At 38.6% G+C, this 24,537-nt stretch overlaps 1 protein-coding gene and 1 long non-coding RNA gene across 2 annotated transcripts; one reads left to right on the top strand and one right to left on the bottom strand.

Annotated features, from left to right (window-relative positions):
* Window positions 1–5,745: 5,745 nt before the first annotated feature.
* On the bottom strand, window positions 5,746–24,478 carry sox14 (SRY-box transcription factor 14). Its single transcript, XM_046392503.1, has 3 exons — window positions 24,333–24,478; window positions 14,545–14,666; window positions 5,746–7,402 (listed from the first exon to the last, which is right to left on the bottom strand). The coding sequence occupies exon 3, from the start codon at window positions 7,275–7,277 to the stop codon at window positions 6,561–6,563; it is 717 nt and encodes a 238-aa protein (XP_046248459.1). The 5' UTR covers window positions 7,278–7,402; window positions 14,545–14,666; window positions 24,333–24,478; the 3' UTR covers window positions 5,746–6,560.
* LOC124061014 lies at window positions 6,849–17,586 on the top strand. The gene is made up of 3 exons (XR_006843665.1): window positions 6,849–6,983; window positions 17,302–17,366; window positions 17,471–17,586. It is a non-coding gene; the product is annotated as an uncharacterized LOC124061014 (long non-coding RNA).
* Window positions 24,479–24,537: the final 59 nt, after the last annotated feature.

Here is a 24,537-nt window from a genome sequence, read left to right as displayed (position 1 = left end):
TCATCGGTGTGTATTTGACAACTTGATATTAGAAATATGTTTCCTGCATTTACCTTCTTTGTGGTATATCAGTGTAAATATATTTGATTGACAGCTTTGCCAAAACCCTCTATTTTATGATACCACAGTTCCCTCAGCAGAATCATTGCCACCAAAGAAACAATAAATTAAATTAAATTAAATTAAATTAAATTAAATCAAATAATTGATGAGACACAGTCACATCATTAATTCCTCAATTGAATGTACAATTATAGTTTCTTTATTTTAATTTATTCAGTCAAACAGTCAAATATCAAGCTATTTATTTGGGGAAAAAAAATTCTGCCAGAATCAACCTTAAAAAGCTCCAACATTAGCAACATGTGTGCAGTCATTGAATGTAAACACCGTTTTATGTCATTAAACCCCGTAAATTCAGTGAAATATTACTGAGGCCATGACCTTGATGTCCTCAGAGGTAGCGACAGTCCTGCACAGTGGGTTGTACATGGTGACCATCTCGTCTGGCCATAAACGGAGGAATTCACTCCAGTTTGAATCTTGATAGATCTGATTATATCCATCTTTCTTTTCAGCATTCACTCCACTGTTATGTTTTATTTATTATTTGTTTAGTATTTCATTCTGGTGTGATACATCAGTGTGTTTGGTAAAGATCTGATGAAGTTTACAAAGAGAGAGTCATGTGAGCACATAAGCTCAGACTGTTCAGAAGCTCAATAAAACACGCCAATGATAATATTAATGTTTTTGACGTAATGTGTGAGGAGCTCTGCACAGTTCAAACAACTACACAAATAAAGCACATCTCCACATATCACTCCTCATCACATGCAACCACCACAAATCTTTCAAAAATATCTTAAATGTGTCAAGGAAAAAACTCATTGCCGTGAATTTTATCAAAAAAATAAATAATTATAATAATAGATAAAAGAATTATGACTGTAACGATGAATGGATAATGGTCAGTGGTCATGGAAACCTTTTTGTCAAACTTTTTTGATGCCTGCAACACACCTTGCGGCTTTAAACTTGACTTCCTCTAAGCTCCTAGAATAAACACAGTATATTTTCATTTTCATCGAGGTCCAGTTTTCATCGTTTTTACTAAGTAGAAACGTCTGTTTATTGCAAATTAAATATGCAGATTTGGTGTATCTAACATGACCAAACAAATACACCAGTAAGAAGCTTATTGGAATTCTATGACTTCATCTCCAGCTCAGCAACTCTTTAAACTAAATTATTTTAAAGAATGACTGACTACAGTGATTTAGTAGACACCTGATATCTGTGCTGAGCATTTGGCAGTTATTTTTTTTAATCAATGACCTCAAGTTTTACGAATATGAAAAAAAAACTTGATAACTCAAGAGGCATGCAGAGTGTTAATGGGCAAAGACAGCAACAAAAAACATTCACTCATCCCCGTGACTTGATGTATGGAAAGTTTATGCCGCATAAAAATTCAGAGAGCGCATGAGCGACAAAGACACAACACAATAACTCAAAGCAGAGTGTGTAAATGAAGCGCACATACATACACACCTCACACACCCACACTTACTGTAAATTATGACACACATTTTGATGGAAAGTGTCTGAGCAAGCACGTCACACGCAATAATAAATTTGCACGAGGAAATCAAGTAGACTGATAAGTGACCTCTGAGTGTGTGGTCACACGTGGAGAAGAGTGTGATCACAAGCTTCGCACCTCTGAATCAGCATCTTCTGAGACTGAAGTAAATTTAAAGGGCTACAAGCAAAAAGTCGGGTCGTACGATGAGGCGTTTAACCTTGTGGTCTTGCATGGAAAAACAGGTTAATCTTTCCTAAACATATAAGACATGCAGAATGTGGTGAAGACAGCAGTCCCCATCCTGAATGTCAGAACCCCTCCAAGAGGTCACGTGATGAATCCGAGGGGTTGTGACATATAAGATAAGAAAGGGCTAAATTCCTAGTCCTGCTACATAAAATTATAAAATATGTTCCCTGACTTTAATTTAATCTGAATGGATAATTTTACCTCTTTTCAAATAAAAGAACATGAGCAGATAAAACCTCTCTGTGCTGCACCTGAACAGAACTCATTGACATTTGCAGCGAGGGGGTCACAAGTAGACATTGCTTAATTTTAAGGGGTGATTAGATATATAAAAAAAAAAAAAAAAGTTGGAAACATTTGGTTTAGAAGATTTTGGATTTTTATGATCAGTCTTGCAGGTGAGTGACATCCACCTGACAGCAGTCATCAGTGCGACCCATTGGCTTCAATGACAGATTCTCAGGTGTTTGTTTTTGTTTTGTTTTGTTTTTTTTGTTTTTTAAATGATCAAAAGTAATGAGATAAAAAAAACAAGAATAAAATAAGGAGCACTTCTTTATGAGGACTTCATATATGATTTAAAAAACAAACAAAAAAACATTTGGTCGAATTTTATTCAAAGTTTACTTACATAAGGAGGAATTTTAATTATTTGAATACTGAAGAAGAGAGCAAGACTTGATATTAATTGTGCACTTTTTAAGCAAATGGAAATATTCTGCAGTAGCACTGTAGTGTAGTGTAGTACACTCGCAGTACAAAAACACCATGTGAATATTGTGTTCTTGTGTTCTTTGAGGGCGGCCCGGGCTCTGGCTTTCAAGGCCTGACCGGCTGCAGGAAAGCTGCCAGAATGCGGAGGAGTTTCATCCACAAAGAACGAGTTAACCAAAGCGCATCAGGCTGGGAACAGTGTTGGAAGTCACGAAACAAGTGCAGAGTTAACTTTCGTCCCGTACAGAAAATGAAGCTGACGGAAGCGAGTGTGCAGGCGCGCTTCTAAGTGGAGCATGTAATAGTATCCTGCCGATGCTTTCCATATCTGTGTCCGATGAACTCCGCTCAATTGACCATACAGGCCCACGTGCGTGCGCGAGTGTGTGCGTGCCCGATAAATAAGAAAAAGACATGCACTGTCTTTATGTGTGTCGGAGGGAATAAAGTCTTGGTGTAAATCACTTCCCCGTCTGGCACAGTACATTAAACAAGCGTGGCATGATTCCTTTTCTCTCAGCTCATCCGTTCCCTTTCTTCTTTATCAGCTCGTTCACGATTTCATTTCTTTCAAATGAGAATTCAGGGACCCCCAAATTCAAGCCCCCGCGTCTTCAAACAACACAACTGTACGGTTTCACTTTTTCTCCCGTCAAAATGGTATCCCAGATTCAATTTTAGATAGACTGGGATTTAGCCAGTGATGATTCTTTTTTTTTTTTTTGGTCTTTCGGAGACAATATTTAATATGCTGAAATGAGATCAGTTTATATCCCCGCCCCCATCAAAAAAAAAAAAAAAACCTACAAAAAATATACATTTGTGCCAAATCTCGCGTTGACACGAGCCAAAATGAATGCATCTCTGATAAGAGAGCCTTTGTTTAGCATATAATCGTCACTTTTCCTAAGTCATCATCAGGAGAAGCAACGCCAGTGATATTGTCATCATCATCATCATCATCAATAGTATTTTTCCCTTCTCTTCTCGAGGGGACTTTTTCCTTTTGATTTGGGAAATTAGTACGCCTTAATACAAAACCACATTCTCAACAGCCACTTATCAAACTCCATTTACTGAAGATGATTTCAGGGTAACATTAAGAGACAATAATGTAAATGACCCATGGCTTTTAATTAAAAATGTCTTGTCCTGCACTCCTATCACTAGTTTTGTTTCATCTGTTTTACGTTTTCCTTTTTTTTTTTCTTTCTTCTTCTCCTTTTTATTTGAGGGTGGGGGGGTTAAAGTGTGATGGAGAGAAAAGTAAAAACGCCTGCTTTACTCGGTGTCTCCCTCCTCGTTGACTTTTATCACTAAATGAAGCATATAAATGACCTGAAAGCTCTGGCTGTCGCGTTAAATTAAATAAAATAAAGAACAATTATCCTCTCCTTTTTCTCTGATCTGGCGCTGAAAAGGAGTCCTGGAGAGATAAGGCAGATTGAATTCTCTCTGTTGTGCTCCAATAAAAACGTCAAGGGGGGGAAGGGGGGTTAAAGAGAGATTTAAAACCCACCCTATAATTTCGAATCATAATTTCCCTCCCATTATACCTCTCAGATGCCGTTTATCGTTGAGGTTATTTATTTCAGGGTGTTGTAACCACAGTCAATTTCCGTGACTGAGTTGAATAATTACAGGTAGTGAGAGAACTGTGCTCGGCAAAACTTGAAACAGCTTTAATAAAATGTAGAAAATACAAAAGAAAAACCTAGCAGTGGTTTGAAACAATATGAAAGCTTATTCGCCTCATTTTCATCATGAAAAAAGCAAAACACACACAACATCCACGTCTGCTCTTACTCCTGAAAGTAATTAGAATTTTCTCATTTCAAAGTTGAATTAGGATGCTTTAGGGGTTTGATGTAAAACTTCACATTCGGTTCAATGAAGTATCACCCTAATTTACAGTTCCAGATAAGGACTAAGTCTGTCATAAAAATCTGCCCGTCCTCCTCCCTTCTTCCTCCCTCCTTCCCTCCCTTCCTTCCTCCCAGGATTGAATTGCACCTTGGGCAATAGTGCAGAATCGTGGATCTTAACTTCTCTCAGCACATGTTCCTGGCAGATAAGTAAACAATTTGGATGTGGAATGAATTTTTTTAATTAATACTACAGCCGTCTAATAGGAGGGTATGGGCTGCATACCGCGGTCCGCAAAATCATCTTCTCCATTAAGAGAGTGGAAGACAAAACTGCGCTGAATCCACATTTAAATCCTTAAATGCTCGTATAATTCCTTCTGTTTCTGGGTTGTGTTCAGTCTGTATTGTCTTAATGAGAGTCGGGCCGATCGTTCACGGGTTTACACAGGTTGAAACACGTGTGGATGACTTGATGATAATAGGCTTTAGCTGAGGGTTTTGGCTGCAGAACCTTTTTTCTTCTTGAAAAGTAAACACACACACGCAGAGATATTTAAACCGCGTTATAGCCTAGTGGTGGGCTGCTCTACAGCCAGCCAGTAAGTTACAAAAGAAAAAAAAAAAATCACCCCACATTCAGTTTGTTCCATTAGTTAAACCTATAATTAAGAAGAAGGCTCCCCTCCTTGAAGTGATTAAGCAGTCAGACAAGTCGTACGGGCGGAATCCCTCCAGGGAGGCCTCTCCTGAACTGTCAAACATCAAAAGATCACAACCGGTTCATCCCAGTGTCACAAAAACACCTTCACCGTACTGTACCGCTGAACATGTCTGAAACCTGTTCCAAACTGAGAGGAAGAAAAAAAAAAAAACACAACAAAACAGCAGCAGCAGCAGCCAAACGCGGAGGCTATTACGCCTTGCGGAAGAAACGACCCGACTGGAGGAGTTCGACACCCGAGAGAGACACGACTGATTTGATTGATTTTTCATCTTATTGTCCCGTTGTAAGGCGGGCTTGTTAATGGCCAGTCTTTAGCCTATCAACAGTATTGATCAGTTTGGGGTCAAGTTGAGTCTAACATTTGAAAAATTCTCTCAATTCATTTGTTTTTTTTTAAGTTTTTTTTTTTTTTAAACCTTAAGTTCGCTTTTTAGTGAATTATAGTTGCCGTTTCAGTCTTTCTTAAAATTCTCTTACCATTTAAAATCTATTTAATGAGGCCTTTATTCTGGCAGGTTCTACCCATCCCCGCAGCACCTACACATTATTTCACTATCTTTGCCATCTCAAGTACCCAGTAGCCTACAAATACAGGAAATTGATAGCGTTGAAGACAGATTGTCTTTATTCCAAATGTCTTTGTTCAGCAATTGAACAAAGAGCAGGAGGTATCAACCTTCTAGATACATTATCCTTTCCATAACATGACAGGTTTTTAAATTACCATCTTAAATGATAATACACATATACCTCCTTGAATTCAAATAGAAGTTATCCTCAAAAACAAAAAACAAAAATGACGCGTGTGACTATATTAGCACTGAACCACAGTAAAAATGCGAAATAAAAACATTTGGATGTGAATGACGTTTCTTCTTTTTGTCATCTTAAATAGTTTTATGTGCCAGTTTTTGATAAATATAAACAATATAACCCGTATATAATCCAGCCTATAGGTCCTGATTTTGACCCTATCCAGAACATCATAAAATTACGAGTGTCAAAATGTAGACTACTTAGGCCTATACAGGAAATAAGAATACTAATTGTGCAAGCCAATTTTTCAAAATAAAAGAGTACCCTATCAATAACACAAATCAGCATTTCAGCATTGAAATGTACACAATAAATAAAGTTAAAGGCCTCCTTTTCTGGTTGCCATAAACGTTATAACATTTACATTTCTTACAGTTCACAGGGCACCGTCCTTTACACCAAATCCCAGCTCCTCTGCTCAAGTCAGAAACTTGTTGGATTTCTGGAAAAAGTTTGTTCTTTTTCTTTTGTTGCAATAACAAGTCCAAGGCAGTCAGTACTGTTCATGCCTTTTAATGGGGCGCGCTGTCCTTAATATATTTACATGCATTTCAGTATTCAAGTGAATTTAAAAAAAAAAAAAAGAAAAGAGTCTTGAGGGTTACATGGCAGTGGCATGTGCGGATGAATATGGGTCTATCCCAGTCTTGGTCATACCTGGAAAAAGTATGTAGGCCACCGGGGGCTGTAAACTTGACGCTGACCAGGCTGTGCAGTTACACGGGACGACGTAGCCCGGGTTTGTGGGCGACGGGTGGGTGTGGGTGTGCTGACTGGGGCACCCAAGGGTGCCGAACGCGCCGTTCTGGTATCCCAACGAGGACGCATACGGCAAAGTGCTTGTGCTCAACGTGTGGGGCATCTCCGTCATCTTCTGGATGGCGCTGGAGCTGAACTGACTCGGGTCGAGGAAGGAGTAAGGAGCGGACGTCGGCGGCAGAAACGCTCTGGCTTTCTCCGAAGGGCCCAAAAGAGAGTCCGCGGCCGACACGGGAAGTCCCTTCAAGTGGTCGGTGTCCCCGAGGTAAGGCAACGGGAAAACGTACCTGTCCTTCTTGAGCAGGTTTTTGGGTTTGCGCCTGGGTCTGTACTTGTAGTCGGGGTGCTCCTTCATGTGTTGAGCTCGCAGCCTCTTGGCCTCGTCAATGTAAGGTCTCTTCTCAGACTCTGAAAGCAGCTTCCACTCGGCGCCCAGTCTTTTGCTGATCTCCGAGTTGTGCATTTTGGGATTCTCCTGTGCCATTTTCCTCCTCTGGCCCCGGGACCAAACCATGAACGCGTTCATGGGTCTCTTGATATGATCAGCAGGCTTTGACATCTTTTAAAGTGGGATTTTATCCTCAGTGTTAATGACGAGGAAAAGTTCTTTATCGGAAGGAAGGGAAACTATTCACCTGTCTAGATGCCAAATACCAGTCATGCCACGTCTGGAATGTTCTGAGTCTGGAAAGACAGCAAAAACAAAATAGAACAAAATGAAAATCCAGAGCCCGATTTGCTTTTCCCGGGTTAAAACACTGACGCGCGTTCGTTCAAGTCCGGTAACAACTCTCGTTCAGACCTGCGGCGAGCAATACAGGGAAAAAAAATGCACACACGTTAAGAAAATCCTCAAAGGTGAAAGCAATGTTCCGCAGTCAGTTAGCAGGAGTCGTAAAAGTGTTATTTTTTTTCTGCGATACACTCTCCCTCTCTCTCTCTCTCTCTCTGAGGTTTGTCGTCAAGCACCTGGCTTGGAAATGAGCGGAAGAGCGTGAATACGAGCCAAAAGCGGTGAAGTTCAAAGGCTGGGCTGGTTTGGTTTCTGCACGCAATCTGACATAATCTGCAGGGCGTTCACTCACCAACCTGAGCGCCCAATCAGCACGAAGACCGGCTATTATAATACCTTCACGAAAAATATATGTACATTACAACATAAACAAAGAGCGGGTGGTAGTGAAAGAAAAAAAAAATAAGGAAAAGAGGGCTGTGTGTGTGTGTGAGTGTGTGTGTGTGTGTGTGTGTGTGTGTGTGTGTGTGGAGGGGGGTAATACTCAGGATCCCTCCCTGATTCCATTTAATGTAATGAATCGCAACAAACATGGACCTTCAACCTCTTTTCCACTTAAAACCTGACTTCAATCCAGAGAGGTGACTATACCGTGCAACCAATTTACTGCATAGCTTTACAGGGAAAAATAGTGGAGCACTTTTATGGTTTGTCGACAAAATGCATAGACAGGCCTTAACCCAGCTGCTTTTTGTTTGTTTGTTTGTTTGTTTTAGTCTAGTTTTGACGATATGTATAATAACAACAACAACAACAATAATAATCACAATAGCAATAATGAATATGCTTAAAGAAAGTGATCAAAGAAATTTTGATTCCCTCATTTGGATGTCAAAATCAAAGCACCTGTACCCGCCGGGCTTGTCTTGCTCAAGGACACTTCAGCAGGGCTTTAACCCTTGTCCTTGGGCACCACGGCGATGAAAGGGATGTCTAATTTAGCTTCAGCATTTTTGCAAGTGTAACCTTTTCTAAACTCTTTAATCTAAAAAAAATGTCACACTTACTATAAAAAACAACTCCAAACAAACAAACAAACTAGTATTTCTTTTCGAGTTTAAAGGGCCCACCAGACAAACACGCGCGAGCACATGCACACAAACCCATGCGCGCGCAGTTCAAGCCCGTGCGTGCCATTGACAGCGAACCTATGTAAAGCTCGAGCGCGTAATGACAGAATTACAAACACCAAGAAAATATTACATCAACTGTAAACGCTTAGAAAAGCATCGATGTGAGCCTATAATTGTTGCATTAGCTCACATCAGTTTGACGGTGTGGTTTTAAGGACGCACAGAGCGATCGTTTTAAAATGCTAATTTCAGTGAGGACCATTGCCTTATAGCCCTCGGGCTAATGTGCCTGATATATGATTCCTTCAGCTGTGATTATTAAACGAAACGCAGACAGCTGATTTTTTTCACACCGTCAAAACGCTGTGATTGGAGACGCAGGCTACAATGAACACAGTCAATTTCACTTAGTTACACCGCTAAGCAGGCCTACGTTTATTTAAGGCTCTCCAGTCTATACGCACATGCACCCACGTATACGCGGAACACATCCTTATATATAGCAATTATCATCTCATCTTTCCCGTGCACACAAATAGGCCACACACCGCTTCAAAGATGATCACATCCCCACATGCTAATATCCCTATATCCTACTAAGACTAAATAAAGAAATCACTTTAAAAGCTGCGTTCAGTCAAAAACCCTGTATTTAGGATATACACATTTGTGGGTCAATTATTTTCAGCACTGACATTAAGATATCATCCTGGACAAAGTGAGGGATGCTATCTTGTGCAGATCAAAGTCACTTTATTTTGGTAACCAAACTAGAACAAAATGGAGCAGATTTTTCTGCCTGTGATATTCCCATATTTTAACACCATCTGTGTCTCTTTCTCACGCTCTCTCTCCGCTCCTCGTCTCCCCACACACGCATGCGTCAAGAGGAAGCCTGTAACGAGAAGATTTCCATCATATCTTTCTTTACAAACCCTGAAATTATCGTTAAAATTTTCGTTTTGGCAGAGTAATCCTCCTAGCACCGACCTACAGAACAATTTAGCCCACAGCTGAGGACGCCCCCGACTTTTTTTTTTTTTTTTTTTTAATACAAGCGCCGACCGGATGCCTGCAAAAAGAAAAAGCTGCTCAAATCCTCCCAATCGACAGCCTATGATGTTCATCAGTAACCGTGAGGTAGTATACTGCATGTTCGGACTGTATATTTCAGCGTGTTTTGAAGTTTTAAATTGTGTTATACTATCTTTTGCTGAACAGCGTATGCAATTTGACATGTAGCGCTCAGGCTGCTATAGCCTACACCAGCTTAGGCTTCATTTTGAGATCAATGAATTAGATAACGGGAAATTATTTTAGGGGCTGAGCCTCCCACTCACGAGGGAGAAGTCAACTATGTTTCTTATTCAAAATCGGATTGTCTAATAAATACACGCCTGAAAGTTCCCTCGACAATTTAACGGGATAATGAGAAATGCAATAGGTTTTAATTTGTCAAGGATTGAGATGATTATTTTTCCATCGGCAGCTTCTCTTCAGTTACAAATGTAGTCGTTACTGCAAATGAGACGATCTACTGTCTGAGATAAAAACGTAAATTTACGGTTTATGAATAAAATAGTTGTTAGTTTATACCTGGGTGTGCGTCACCATGAAAACTTATCTCCAAACTTCAGGAATTAGGAAATACGAAACGACTGGATCTCTTACGAGAGTAAGAAAAGAATGAAAATATAACTGAGAATATAAACCAATAAGGATATAAGAGATTCTCCATATAAATGCATTATTTAATTTATTTGGTTTAGAAAAGACTGAAAGCAACTGGCCAGTCACAGCCCTATTAATAATTATAATACTGACTGATAAAAGTTTACGTTAACAATTACAGCTCAAAGTCACAGAGATACGCGTTGGCGCGCGCCCGACGCTCTCTTCCGACAAACACGCGCACACAGACACACAAAACCAGGATAATCTTAGGACACATGTCCATCCATCTCGCCTTAAAAAATGAATGGGGAGCGGCCTGACACACACAGAGCATATTAGCCAACTTGGGCTCCCGTGGAGAGCATTGAGGTAAGCTCCCTACCGTAACTGTCCATGGTGCTGAAGCGGTAAGAGGTTTTCTTTACTGCACACTTGCGTCCTCCCTCAAAACTCTTAAAAGCTAGGGTTGACATTTCAATGCCTTTTATTGTATTTCCATCCCATTTAGTGATGGCTCTCTATAAAAATAACACATTAGAAACTGAGACAACTCACATGGTCTACAACTTTCCTAACTTTTTTTTTTCTTCAGCAGAATGTTTTTAAGCCTGATTTTTTTCTTGTAGAAGAAGATGAATAAATAATATCATAATTCAGAAATCATAAACACATTTTATGTGTGAAAGTATGTTTTTGCATTTCTGTGGAATTCAGTGTGAATTAGTGCTTTATATATATATATATATGAAATTTACAAAGTGCTGTGCAACACCTTAACTTTTAACTAACTCTGAAAGAACTTGATACAGTTTTTCACATGTATACACAAAGACCAAATCTTCACTTGTAGTTATCTTTACCATTTTTGACCTCAGAGCTATACCCACACTTTTCAAAGAACAACATAACATACACATACAGAGCCCTCACATGACACTGCTCAGATTCTGTTCAGTTTGAAATGGGACTACTGAAAAGCCAGAGTACATAACACATCTTTTTCAGCAGTGGTTCCAGAAAGTTCTCTATCTGCCTCATTTATGTTTTCATATTAAAATACTGAGTGTTCATTGTCTAGGCATATTTCCTCCTACATAACTGTATACATATGTGTGAATTGTTGCTCTTTATACTTGCACTGTTAAGAGAAAAATACTTCCTTTCACAGATACAGAAATAATTTCATAACTCAGATTCTGCACATAATACTGTAGATGTTTTTACATTACCCGCTTACAAATACCATTCATTGATACTGAGAGGCAATCAAAACTGCAATGAGCAGTATGTCAGATGTCTTTGCAACACGAGGCATATGTTACAGATAAAAAAATAAATATATATATATCACATCTTTGTGGTGATAGTTTCAGTGAAATCAGACTTGAATGAAATCTTTTAAAATGACTACACTTAAGCTATTCTCGCTTTTATTGTGCCATTATTTAACAGTGGAACAGAGCAGAGAAAAATTAACAAAGGTTCAAGGCATCAGGTAATAATGAAAGGATAGGGGCAATACTTCAAAGACCACAAGGTCCACATCACACAATTATACAATACAATTAGGATTAAAGGGGCATAAGAGATAACAGGAGATAGGGATAAATTATCACAAAAGGAAAGATGTGACTCTCTCCTGACCTTCATTAAGAGAAAAAAAACTCATTTAGAGCTAGCCTTCTTTGCAGGGGGATTTGAGCCTTTCACATGAGACTGCGACTCACTAGATAAGATATAAATGTATAAATGAGAATCTGCAGTACTCCTAAACAAATACAAAAAATATCCTTTCAGAAAGAAACATTACAATAATAGAAAGACACATGTATACATAAATCATGCAATAAATACCTTTTAATAATTCTTAAAAACTGATTTCATAAGACTTTGTGCTATATACATAGCAAGAGTTTACTGTTAAGATATATTTTGGACACCAAACATTGATCCCGATCTTGACTAAACCATTTTTTAAACATAGCTATAAGCATTTTTTTTAAACTCTTGCAACTGTCTTTCACACTTACATAGTTCAGACATTAAGAGCTCTATATGCGACACTCACTGCCACTAGATGCCACACTAAGGCACCAGCATATCAGACCAAAACAATGGGGAACATTGGCCACACCTCCTCCTAACCACAAATAGACTTTATTTTGCTCTCATGAAAGCCACCAGACTCCATTCACAAAAACAGTAATTTTACTTCACAGATCATTTTAAATTCACCTTCACTGAAACTCGACAGAGACAAAATAAAATTCACCAAAACCAAAATTTTCAACTATTCCAACTGTCACTCCAACTTTACTTTAGCCCAAACAAGCCCTTAATTCACAGAGGTCGATGTGAAAATTCTGGTCTTACATGCTGTTTTTCCCCAAATCTAATTCTTAGCTTGACAGCTATCCCACTTATGCTAGCTATCTGAAACACTGAGTAAAATATGCTTCAGGCTAAAGTTTGATGGTTTCAACTCAATGTGAATGCCTTCAGTTGAATGCTTGTCCAGCTCTCGGATATTTAACTTTTCCAATGCTGTATAGGAGGCTCAGATGTTTCACGGGTAGAGAGTTACATGTTTTAACATGCACATGTTAGGATGGACCACCAAAATAAAAAACAGAGAAGGTCAGATTGCGACACATACAGAGGGACTGTGAGGTGTCAGGACACCATTACCCCATTAAATCTTTACATAGCAAATAGCAGTTTGCTGTTATATTAATGTCCAAAATCTCATATACAGAACTTTTAAGGTCGTTGACTTATGCCCTCTAGCAACATTACTTTGTCAGTATCCCCACTGAAACAAACAACACACCAAACTTTTTCAAGCTTAATATGGTAAGAAAAGTTGGGCAATCTCTGTCTCCTGGAAGAAACACTATTCCACGAAGACATTCCATACAAGAAGAATCTGCTTTTCACCGATTTTTTCATCAGTTTTAGGCCATCCCTTTCACTTTTCATGACACATCTGCCTCTGGCTGATGATGTCTTTAGAGTGTCATCAGCATATGTGTTTTTGTTTGTATGGCTGACATCTTGATCACTCAGATGAGAATAACTGACAGTTATGCAAGGCCCCGCAGATCCTCCCATGAAAGCTTGATTCAAGGACTAGAGACTTAACTTCTATGCCTCTACTGTTACACGATTTCTGAGGGCAGTGGGAAAAATGGATTAAGCCTACATGTCTGAGCGGCTACAATGAAGATTTACTGAACCACATTATGTCTGTGATTTTGCACTGGTGCCACACCCTGTGATAACTCAGGGTACTTTCACCAATATAGAGGGACCCGCAGTCTGAGCATATGATGCCCTAACTTTTTTGTTTGTTTGTTTTGTTTTTGTGTGGCGGTGGATGCCTCTAATTAAGGTTCTGCCTATATAACAGTCTCTTATGGTCCAGAAGTTGCTTTCTTTTCATTTGGTCTCTATTCCACTTTAATTTTACAGTGTTCAGGAATCAGAAACCTGATGCATTTTCCCCCCATGATCCAAAACTGTACAAACTGAGGCCCTCCAATGGGTCTCTAAGCTCACCTGTTATCCCATTGTCAGTCACATGTGTTACTTTGTCCTGCAATGGTTTTGATGGTGTTCAGTGGGTTCATATTTCCAGACTTCTTCTGTCTGATGTGTTACCCAGATGGTCCTACATCTCCATAGAGGTTTTCTCTGGTTTTCTGCCTTCTGCAAGATATCACCATCATCAACTCCTCAAAGGCTATGCCATTTAGTTCTGTAACCTTTAGCTTTCTTCTGCCAGTGAAGCAGTCGAACGCATAATCAATCAAATGTTCTTACATTATCTTCTCTTAACACTGTATGCAGCACAGGTTGGTTCTGCAAAGCCTTCTGCTGATTTTTGAGGTCCTCCATCATTCTTATCTCCCATGTCTTTAGCTAGTCCAGTAGCCTAGTGGCACAATACAACAAGGACTTTGAGGGCACTCTTTACTTCCTGATGTCCAAGAATCTATCACTTGAAGAGATGAACTCTAGGATCTTAATACTCCTCAACAACAATCTGAGTATTCCTACATCTTCCTAGTCCATGAGTGAAGGCATAGGTCTACACCAAACATCTGTAATTGTCCTTTCATTTCTTGTGACTGTCTTGTTTAACTGGCTGAGTTTGCACCAGTTCCCTGAACTAATTAAATAACCTAAGCTAACATTGCCACCGCACCTCATCAACTGTAAGTCCAACTATATTGTCCGCTGTCTGATGATGGTGCAAAGCTGATGCACACAGGGATTTGCAATACCTGCTTCACTGATGGTCCCAAAGGATCCTTGCTTGCAGCTCTGGTCCGCAACCATCACAATTCTTGAATGATGTGCTTCAGAGAAGGGTTCTTGTCATGACAGTGCCAACCAAATGAGAGTCCTGTGTGTCAAAGTATTATAAAAAAAATAGTTTTTGTTATTGCAATTGTGGGGATAGAATTCTGCGAAAGACATACACATTGAAAAACAAACAGTTTGATGTTGAGCAAAGGCCTTGGCCTGTGGCAAAATTTTAACTTGAGTAACATAACCTTCTCAAAGGCCTGTGCTGTAAACTAAGAATTCTGTCAAAAATATCAAATCAGCATCAGTACACTTGCACAAAGTCAGAGATGTTGTGGGATTACAGTTAGGTGTATGATCAACCAATCATACCAAGCAGGTGGTAATGATCATCAATTTCATGTGTAGGTTGAAACACAGACATTAAGTGAAACAGAAACAGCTATGTAGGAGGGTTAAAACTGGGAGAGGAACAGCCAAACTCTGTTGCCAAGGTGAGGTTGTGGAAGACAGTTCATGTCACAGGTCAGACACCATGGTCTGACTGAGCACAGCAACCAGATACAAGGCAGTTATACTGCATCAGCAAGGCCTCCTCCACACAAAGATTTCAAAGCAGACTGGGGTTTCAAGATGTACTGTTCAAGCTCTTTTGAAGAAGCACAAAGAAATGGGCAACGTTGAGGATCGTAGACGCAGTGGTTGGCCAAAGAAACTTAATGCAGCAGATGAAAAATGCATCAAGCTTATTTCCCTTCAAAATCGGAAGATGTCCAGCACTGCCATCAGCTCAGAACTGGCAGAAACCAGTGGGGCCCAGGTACACCCATTTACTGTCTGGAGAAATCTGGCCAGAAGTGGTCTTCATGGAAGAGTTGTAGCCAAAAAGCCATACATGTGACATGGAAACAAAGCCAAGTGACTCAATTATGCATGAAAACATAGGAACTGGGGTGCAGAAAAATGGCAGTAGGTGCTTTGTTTGCTGAAGGGCTAGAGAGTGGTACAATAATGAGTGTCTGCAGGCAACAGTGAAGCATGGTGGAGGTTCCTTGCAAGTTTGGCGCTGCATTTCTGCAAATGGAATTGGAGATTTGGTCAGGATTAATAGTGTCCTCAATGCTGAGATATGTAGGCAGATACTTATCTATCATGCTATACCATCAGGGAGGCATAAGATTGGTGCCAAATTTATTACTTATTCAAATTTATATAACGACCCCAAACTATCTTCAGCGCAAAGAAGAACAAGAAGTCCTGGAAGTGATGGTATGGCCACCACAGAGTCCTGATCTCAACATCATCGAGTCTGTCTGGGATTACATGAAGAGACAGAAGGATCTGAGGAAGCCTACATCCACAGATCATCTGTGGCTTGTTCTCCAAGATGTTTGGAACAACCTACCAGCCAAGTTCCTTCAAGTGTTCAAGTGTATCTAGAAGAATTGATGCTGTTTTGAGGGCAAAGGGAGGTCACATCAAATACTGATTCAGTGAAAGAATATTCAGGAGTACTGCATTAAAAGAGTGAAGGAGCCATACTAGTGTAATTAGTTCAAATAATTAAGGTGGTGTAAGTCCAAGCAAGACTACTACTCTGGTCAAGGCAGTCTCATTGGAATGACAGCACCAAAAATCTAATATGGAGTTTTCAGGTTTGGAAACATTTAGTAAAAGATGAGTTGGTCTAAGTCGCCCTTTATGAGTTTAGCAAAAGTAGAAAAAGTGTGAATTGTTTTTATTAATTTTAACCAAGTTAAAGGAATATGCTGTCCTAGAAACCGAGAAGGCATGTTTATATTTCTTAAAGCTTAACACAGGCAAGGAGGTCTCTTGACTTGTTATACACCATGTGCGCTCAATGAGTATATCAACTAAGCACATATATATACAGTATATATATATATATATATAAGGATTAAATTCCTTTGTAAAAAGTAGGTCCAGTGTATTTCCATAGTTGGAAATAAATGGCATTCTTTACATGTTGGGTAAAATGTAGTCTAGTAACAAGGTACATAATGCAGTAATACATGCGATTGCTCTCAGAATCTGATCATCCTTTAAATGCAAGGTAAAATCACACATTAAAATTACTTATATAATAAGTGCACTTTTAGAGTCTATTGTTAAGTTCTAATAAGATGGCTAAATATTCAAAGGCTGAAAAATCTCTGCAAGTGCATTCAGTGCAGGTGAACAAGTTAGAAAAGATGGTTGCTATTCCTCCTACTTGTCTCGCAGAAAATAAAACGCTATAGCGAGGGGGGGAAGCCTCAATAAGTGTCGCTCACTCATTACCTCTCATTATAGCCTTAAGCTGTATCTCATCAGTGGACATAATTTGTCTGTTGAAGTGTGTGCCCAGCATTGAAATTCAGACTCTGTCAGTCCTTTTTAATTATTGGAAAAATACATTTTAATAAATACAACACTGAACATTGTGAAGTAAATGTTTTGACTAATTGGACTTGGTAGTTTTATTACAGTGTAGACACCCAGAGGTAAAACAAATTTGGCATTTACTAGGAAAGCTCATCTGGGTGATAAACTGTTATGTGAAACTGTAAAGAGAGTTACATACTAAGAGTCAAATAAAAGCCAGATCACAGTATATTTGGATAGGTCAATATTTTCAGTGAAAACATATGAACATCCTATGCCTGTATTCATTTTAACATCGTGAATAGCTTTCTTTTTATACAACTTCTTGTTTTAATCTCTCTTCATAGGACTGCCAGTGGCTCAAGTGTGAGACCTGAACCTCAAGACATGGTGCAGAGCTCCCATGACTCAGGTGATGAATTCAAAACCGAAACTGAAAATCAGAATTCACTGTCCTGCTCTTGAATGTCTCAAAATTAATCAACCCCCTCTTGTACCTTTTCTCCCTCTTTACAGAATTGTCATCCTAAACTATTGAAGTGGGACAACCTTTGTTGGACAAACAGCTGCTTGTGAAATCTGAGCTGGACAGTAGATTTTGTAAAATCAAAAACAGAGACAAGTGAGATAATGAAAAATAGGCCATTAAAGAATGTAGAAGCCTTTGAAGCCAGACAGACTGATGGAGAGAAAAAAAAAACACAATTCTACAAATCAGTATCAGTGAATGATTAATTAATTTTTGTTGAATGATCTGTTCTAGCCTTGTGAGATATCAGTTTCCATTTCTTTTACACTTTCACAGAAGATCTCAAGAGACCGCTAGTTCAAAAGACAGTTCAATTTAGAGTTCCCACTGGAAATGGTTTCATAAAGTCTTTGCCATTAGTTGGGCTTTGATGTGTTTTAACTGCCATAATCTTACTGTTCAGAGATGGGGAAAATAAATTTGGTTACATTTTTCCATTGTAAGCTTTTTTTTCTTGATTTCACGTTACATTTAAGATGCATCCAAATGAAAAGATAACCATGGAAGTATCAGTATAAAACATTTATTTTTGTTGCTTGTATACGTTTTTCTTTCTATGGTGTACATAGTATATACAGCATAAGGTATTGATAAGTTTAAACTAGTGTACATACAGTATATAATGGTCATAATTCTGTTATTTCAGAAAAGTTCTCCTTCTACATAGCTTAGCTGAATCTAATTTTGTAAAGACTGACCTCTTTTCGCTTAAAGATAAAAATTTTGATTGAATCACAGTTAACATTTAGTCTGTGCTGCCTGACCTCCATCATGTTATAGCTGGAAGGTGACTTACTGTCAACGTGTCAAAGACTCTGCTTCGGACCCAGCAAGTCATTTATTAATCAAAGAAAAGATTGATTTTCTGTCATATGCATTTGTTCCATGTTTTTCTTTGTTTGTTTTGTTTTGTTGTTTTTTTTTTTTGTCTTCCACTCACTCTGGCTCCTTTCTAATAAGTGTCAGATTTGGATGTGTGAATTGGCAGGTCGATCTTTGATAGGTGTTTATTCAAAAGCAAACCAAACTTGAAAAGAGAATATAACCTCGACTCAGAACTCTAGAGGGGTGGACTGAAAGATTGAAATTGGTTTGACTCTCACTCTCTCTCTCTCTCTCTCTTGAATTGAGGGTCCATTGTATTATGTCAAACAAAAGGTTTTTATCAGAGGCTCTTAATGTAACCCCCTCCCCTTACTCTCACGGCCACCAACTCGTTCTTCTCTTCCTCTCTTTTCTCATTCATTTATTCCACTGTGTGTGGAAATAGGCCGGGCAACAATTAATTTCAGAGTGAATTCAGGCAGGATCTATTACCCCTCTCTGCCTCTATTGCTCTAATGGAAATCTATTTCACTTCTCTTTTGTGTCCAATATAATTTAATGCCCATTTTATTAATGGCCTGAAATAATTACGGAAGGCTTTTGTGATTCTTGAGTATGTTTCATTTAATTGTGTAATAAATGTCTAATCAGAGCTCCCATCTGAAGCCATTATGGCATTAAAATTAACAATTACGCCACAAATGTCTTGGTGAATGCGTTGGGGTCTATAGAAATCGTTGCTGATAACAAGACACATATAAATCATTCATGAGAATTTTTTCAGAGAAAAGCGGAGTGAGAGATAGGAGGATGGGAGGGAGAAAAAAAAGAAGTGTGCAAAGAAAAGAGGAGAAGAAAGAGGCTGAGTTTTCTTTATTCTATTGAAAAACCGGGGATGGCCAAAAGATAGGGCATTTTAAAACTGTGTCACCCTCTCCAGTCCCTTTCCTCCCCTGTCTCTCTCTATCTCCCTTTAATTTGCCTTCCTCTTTATTTTTGAAGTGACAGATTTCACTTTGGGAATTCATTAACCGTTAACTCGAGCGATAAAATATCTATCAGGCCCTCTGCCCGGTTCCTTTGCTAAGCTGCGTGGTGCTCCGGTTCAACGTTGTGGGTGACCAAAGGCAATTAAAGAGGCTTCACACTCTCTCACTCTTCCAGTGTCACTTGCTCAGTAAAAACAGGAAGGCTGCTCAACGTACCAGCAAGAATTGTTTTCTTAGTAGCCAAGTATACAAATTTCATGGTATGGGGAAACTCCATCTGCCACTAAAAACCCTCGTCAGTTCCTCTGTGTCATTTCCAAGCTAATATACTACAATTGGTTTTGGTGAATCTATTTTAATAGCATAAGGTTTTGGCCTTCTTTGTTCTCTATTACCATGATGCACAAAGGGCCTTCCCCGGGCAAGGGATCACACCCTGGTCCTAACCAGACTCTTTCAAGTGAGTCAAGGAAGTGACTTTGATGTAGACGAAGTCTCATGTCAATGAGAGGGTTGATTTGATTCTCAGTCAGACACCCATTTTTAAATCAAGCAATCTCGGATGAGTTGGTTGATATTGCCCATCTCTGACTCTGCTCAATCTGACTGGGGTGAATTGCTCCGTATATACAGTACACAATACCTCCAGCGTATGATAACTGTGATTGGGCAAAATGATTTAATACCTTACATCTGCTGTAGCTGTAAGTTTTGCACATTGAGGCAAAAATGACCTGCAAGGTCCCAATAGACTCCTTGCAGTGTACCTTGTTTGTACATTGTTTATAATATGCTTACTATGAAATATTAGAAATACATGAATGAATATTCATGTGGTGACACAGTAATGGACTTGAAACTACATTTTGATCCAGGGTCTCTCTTCAAGATATGACCTACAGCTTGTGCAGCAAAGCAAGATCTCAAGGTCCTAATCATTACACACTACAAAAAAGCTAAAATACAATAAATTAACATTGAATTTAAGGAGAATATTACTTAATACAAGTCAAACTCTCTGTCCATGCAGCAGGATCATTTAGAATTTATAAAGGTATAATAGAAACATTTTCTACTCATTACCTTTTTTGCAGTCTTATTGTCACTGTTAAGGTTTCTCTGTTCAGCAATAATTTGACAGAGAGGTATTATTCTAATGCACTGAAATTCACCATTGCTAACATTTATTAGGTACAGTTGCAGCACAACTTGTAAGATCAATCATAGTTTTTGGAGAGCTTAACACATTTCCTCAAGTGTTGGAGGAGCAGAACTTTAAAGGCTCACTGACTACTTTGCTGTTTGAAAAGTTCAGCACTTCCTGTCAGTTTTCAAAACCAGAAGCCTGTTACATTCTAACAAAATCATTGTTGTAGTGTCATTATCATGATATCAGTGGATATCCTTGGTCGTTCAAAATTCCTTCACCAACCCACACAAAATCAATAGCCCATGTTACACAATGAACGCTCTTAAAGCATATCGTCACTTAAAGTGACATCATGCTAACAATGTCAGTGTAAAAGTCATTACATCTCACTGTGAAGCTGCCAATACACTTCGGATGCTGGCCTGACTGTCATTCACCACTGCAATATGAGATTCAACAATCACTGCACAGGGCAAAGACATAATTGTTTGGTTTTCTCCTTTTTTTTAGAAAAAAAATATATTTTTCATTTTTTTATCTTCCAAAGAGCACCTGAAGATTTTAACTGTAATGTAACCTTGGCAAAAGCAAAAGTTGTGCCATTCAAATGTCTCAAGCAAGTTTAAGTTTCAAATTTCTACAAGTGGATTTTAATATGGGATTGGCGCTAATGGAGACCAGTAGATGGTCCATTTGGTTCCATCTGAAGCAGGCAGCAAAATGCCTTGAGAAATGTGATAGAAGAGCTACTTGTTTATCTGTTCACAGCTCAAATATTTACAAGTTCAGAGTGCAGAGATTTTTTTGTAACCCAGCCAACCTCTCACAGATCATTAAATACAAGCTGTTGTCTCTTCTTGTTCTTATATCCATTGCAAAATTGTTTTATTTGTTTAACTTGTGATGAATCTACACAAATGGGAGATGTGTACGCCCACATACAAAGATGTCAAAATGTCAGACTCAACTCAAATCACTTTAACCATCTCAGCTATTGACTACAGTTCACTTTGTTAGTTTTCGCTGTCCACACAGATCTTACCCTATTTAATTACACATTTAACATACGTGCAAATTAACCTTGGCATTTTGACAGAGATACTTGTGTGTGTGATCACATCTCACACCTTTACCCCCTCGTCTTCCAACCAATTTAATTCCAAGCTTCAGATTTCATGGTCAATTTTATCTCGCACACTCTCAAAGAGTCCATCATTAATTCTTCACAACTTTCATGTCCTCTTTCTCTGCAGATTCACTGCGAAATTGTCTATTCAGGTTATTAAATAACTGTGACTGCTATCAACACCTTGTGCTTTGAATATGCATTCAGAATGCTGACCTCCAGCAGCAATTAGTTTTAGTCTTTGTTTATCCTTTACACAAATCACACCACTCTTTTCATTCTTTATTTCAAACTCTTTGTTTCAGCGTAGTTGGAGGAGTAAACAGCCCACACCTACATCAGGAAGCTGGTAATTGCTTTATGACAATTCTACAACTTCAGTTCATGTCCTGATGAAATATCACTAATGACCTAGGTTTCACACCACTGTTGTCCCCTCCTTCTCCCGAGAGAGTGTTACTTAGAATGTAATATCGATTGCACAAATATTGATATATGTATGAAATGCACAAACTTACATATACACGCTTTGAACTGAATTTTTATTCTGGCAACAGGGCTGAAGGAAATTCATCCAGTGACAAATCTCAATGAGCACGATGAGTAAAGTTTGTATAGATGGGATTAAAGAGCTACTCATGAGGTATAAAATCATCTGTTTAGTTGAAAAAGTGTTCACAAACTGAACAGCTTTAACAGCTTTTACGTAACAAATACCAATCATGACTGAGTTTTGACATCTAACTCATGTTCCTACTGCAGTTAAATGTATTTGTTGTAAATCCTTTTGGACAGATGTGTCTGCCAAATATAATCTAAACTGAATTATTATTTGGTTTGTTTTTCTAGAAAGAGATACATTTGTATTGCTTTTCCTGGCAAAGCTGCTCTATAGTAGAAGAAGTAATAAAGATAAAGGCAATATCTTTATGACGCTTAGTCACACAGTCTGAGTCCTTTTCTTTGTCTTTAAAGAGACCATGGGCTATAATTGGAGGCCAGTGCACATCGTCTCTCGGCTGAGAGGGTAAATGAGGGATCCCTAGACTCCGGGATTACCCTATTATTGAGAAGACGTTCCACTAAGCCTCCACCACTGACACATATTCCTGTTCTATGGCCTATTCACTTTAAAATATGTCTTGTCAGGGAGGCTTACAGAAATCTACATAATCCTTTTTCATCACAATTAAAGATACCACTGAACAATAAAATTGCTTGCTCTCTGGTTTGTTTCATGTTGCTTTGAGAGAAAAAGGGGTGAGGAAAACGCAGCTGAGCGTTGCTGAAGGTTGCAAGGGGCTGAAATGAATTTAGGATTGCCCCTGAGGAGGGCAAACAACTTGATAACATCCTCTAACCTTTACACATGTACAGTGGTTTTATGAAACAAGTGCAAAATATTATGCTGAGTGACTTGTCTAGATTTTGGTATTAATAAATCATGATTATGAAAACCTTCTAGATAACAATCCAAAGTCACAAAATCTCAAATGTCAATTGTTGAAATTTTGAAAAATAAAAAGGGAGTAATGAAAAAACATCATCGGTAGGTTCTAATCTCTCATTTTCTTTTTCATGTCAAAAAAATGATGGCTAATATTGTGCAAGATTACTCATATTCAGCCAGGACCTGGATCTACCATTTGCCTCACAGCCACCTGAGTTCCTATCCAGCCTACAGTATTTGTTACAAATGACAGTAATTAACTTAATGTTAAGAAAATGCAGCTTGTTCGTCATGTTCTGTCAAACATTAAAGACTTTTCTTTATGTACCTGAGATGAAGCACAAGCCTCTCATTTCAATGATGTTATGAAAGCAGAAATATATTTTGTAGAAAGTCTGGAAATACATTAAATATGCTGCTGCTGTTACTTATTAACAGTTGACTTCTGATTGGTCCTAAAAATGCAAATAGGACCTTTTCCACAGCAGGCATTTTTACATGTCACAGTACAAAAAGCACAGATATAAATAAAATGAATGATTGCTGAATTCCATGTAGCTGTTCCAGTTTTATATAAACAAGCCTAAATGTACCGACTACGTAATGAGATACTGACCCTCCTGAAATATTTTGATTACATTTTTTTTTAATGCATTGCACACAGTTTTTGCATTTTCTTTTTAAACCTCTGCCTAATCTTTTTGTCAGTGCAGGTAAGGGTTATGTTTACAGATCCCATGTCAACATGGCTGCAAGCTTCACTGCTCTGATCAGAACAAGCAGCTCTCTTCAAGTCAGCCAACCAACATCAAGCTGCATCTTGAACACAAAATGCGTAAACTGACAAACATCCCCCTGGTTTAACTGCTAGGATTTTTCACATTTGATTCAATTCATACCAGCCATAAAGAGCATAATTCAGTTAGAACATCAGCAAATGTTATAAATGAGTAACCCGGCCACCTGCTTGTCACCTTTTTACAGATTCTGTGCGTCGACAGTATGTTCATGGTTCAGTCCCATTCAGAAGCTTTCATATTCACAGCATTTGTTGGAAGAAGTATTCAGGTACTTCACTTAACACCACAGTGTCATAATACTCAAAAGTCCTCAATTCTTAATTACACTAACATCAAAGTACCTAAAGTATTATTGGCACTCATTACGCAGAGTGGCCCATTTCTGAGTATTATCTTCTGATTTTAATTACCAGCTTTAAGAGTTGCAAAAAAGAGGACATAATGTGCAGATATTGACATATGTGAGACATAATGTGAGGTGAACAAAAGACTTTAATGAATAAACTTACTCAAAAAGGAATAGAAGCACTTAAAGGAAGCGTGGAGTCCAGGCAGCAATAGTTCAAGACAAAGGAACAAAACACAAATGTGGGGATAACAGAGCAAACAGGACTCCAAACACAGACAAGCTGACAGAACACATGAGGCACGCACAGGTATTTATAGACAAAAGGGGACTGGACAGGTGAAAACAATCTGGGTGGGGCAAGCAAT

Source organism: Scatophagus argus, chromosome 6 (genome assembly GCF_020382885.2).
Source record: "Scatophagus argus isolate fScaArg1 chromosome 6, fScaArg1.pri, whole genome shotgun sequence".
Lineage (NCBI taxonomy): Eukaryota > Metazoa > Chordata > Actinopteri > Scatophagidae > Scatophagus > Scatophagus argus.
The sequence above is the reverse complement of the archived record's forward strand: the minus strand, read 5'-3'. Positions and strand labels throughout refer to the sequence as shown.

Bases quoted from the DNA above. Each gene is read 5' to 3' on its own strand.
- sox14 (XM_046392503.1), bottom strand. From the start codon at position 7,277: ATGTCAAAGCCTGCTGATCATATCAAGAGACCCATGAACGCGTTCATG.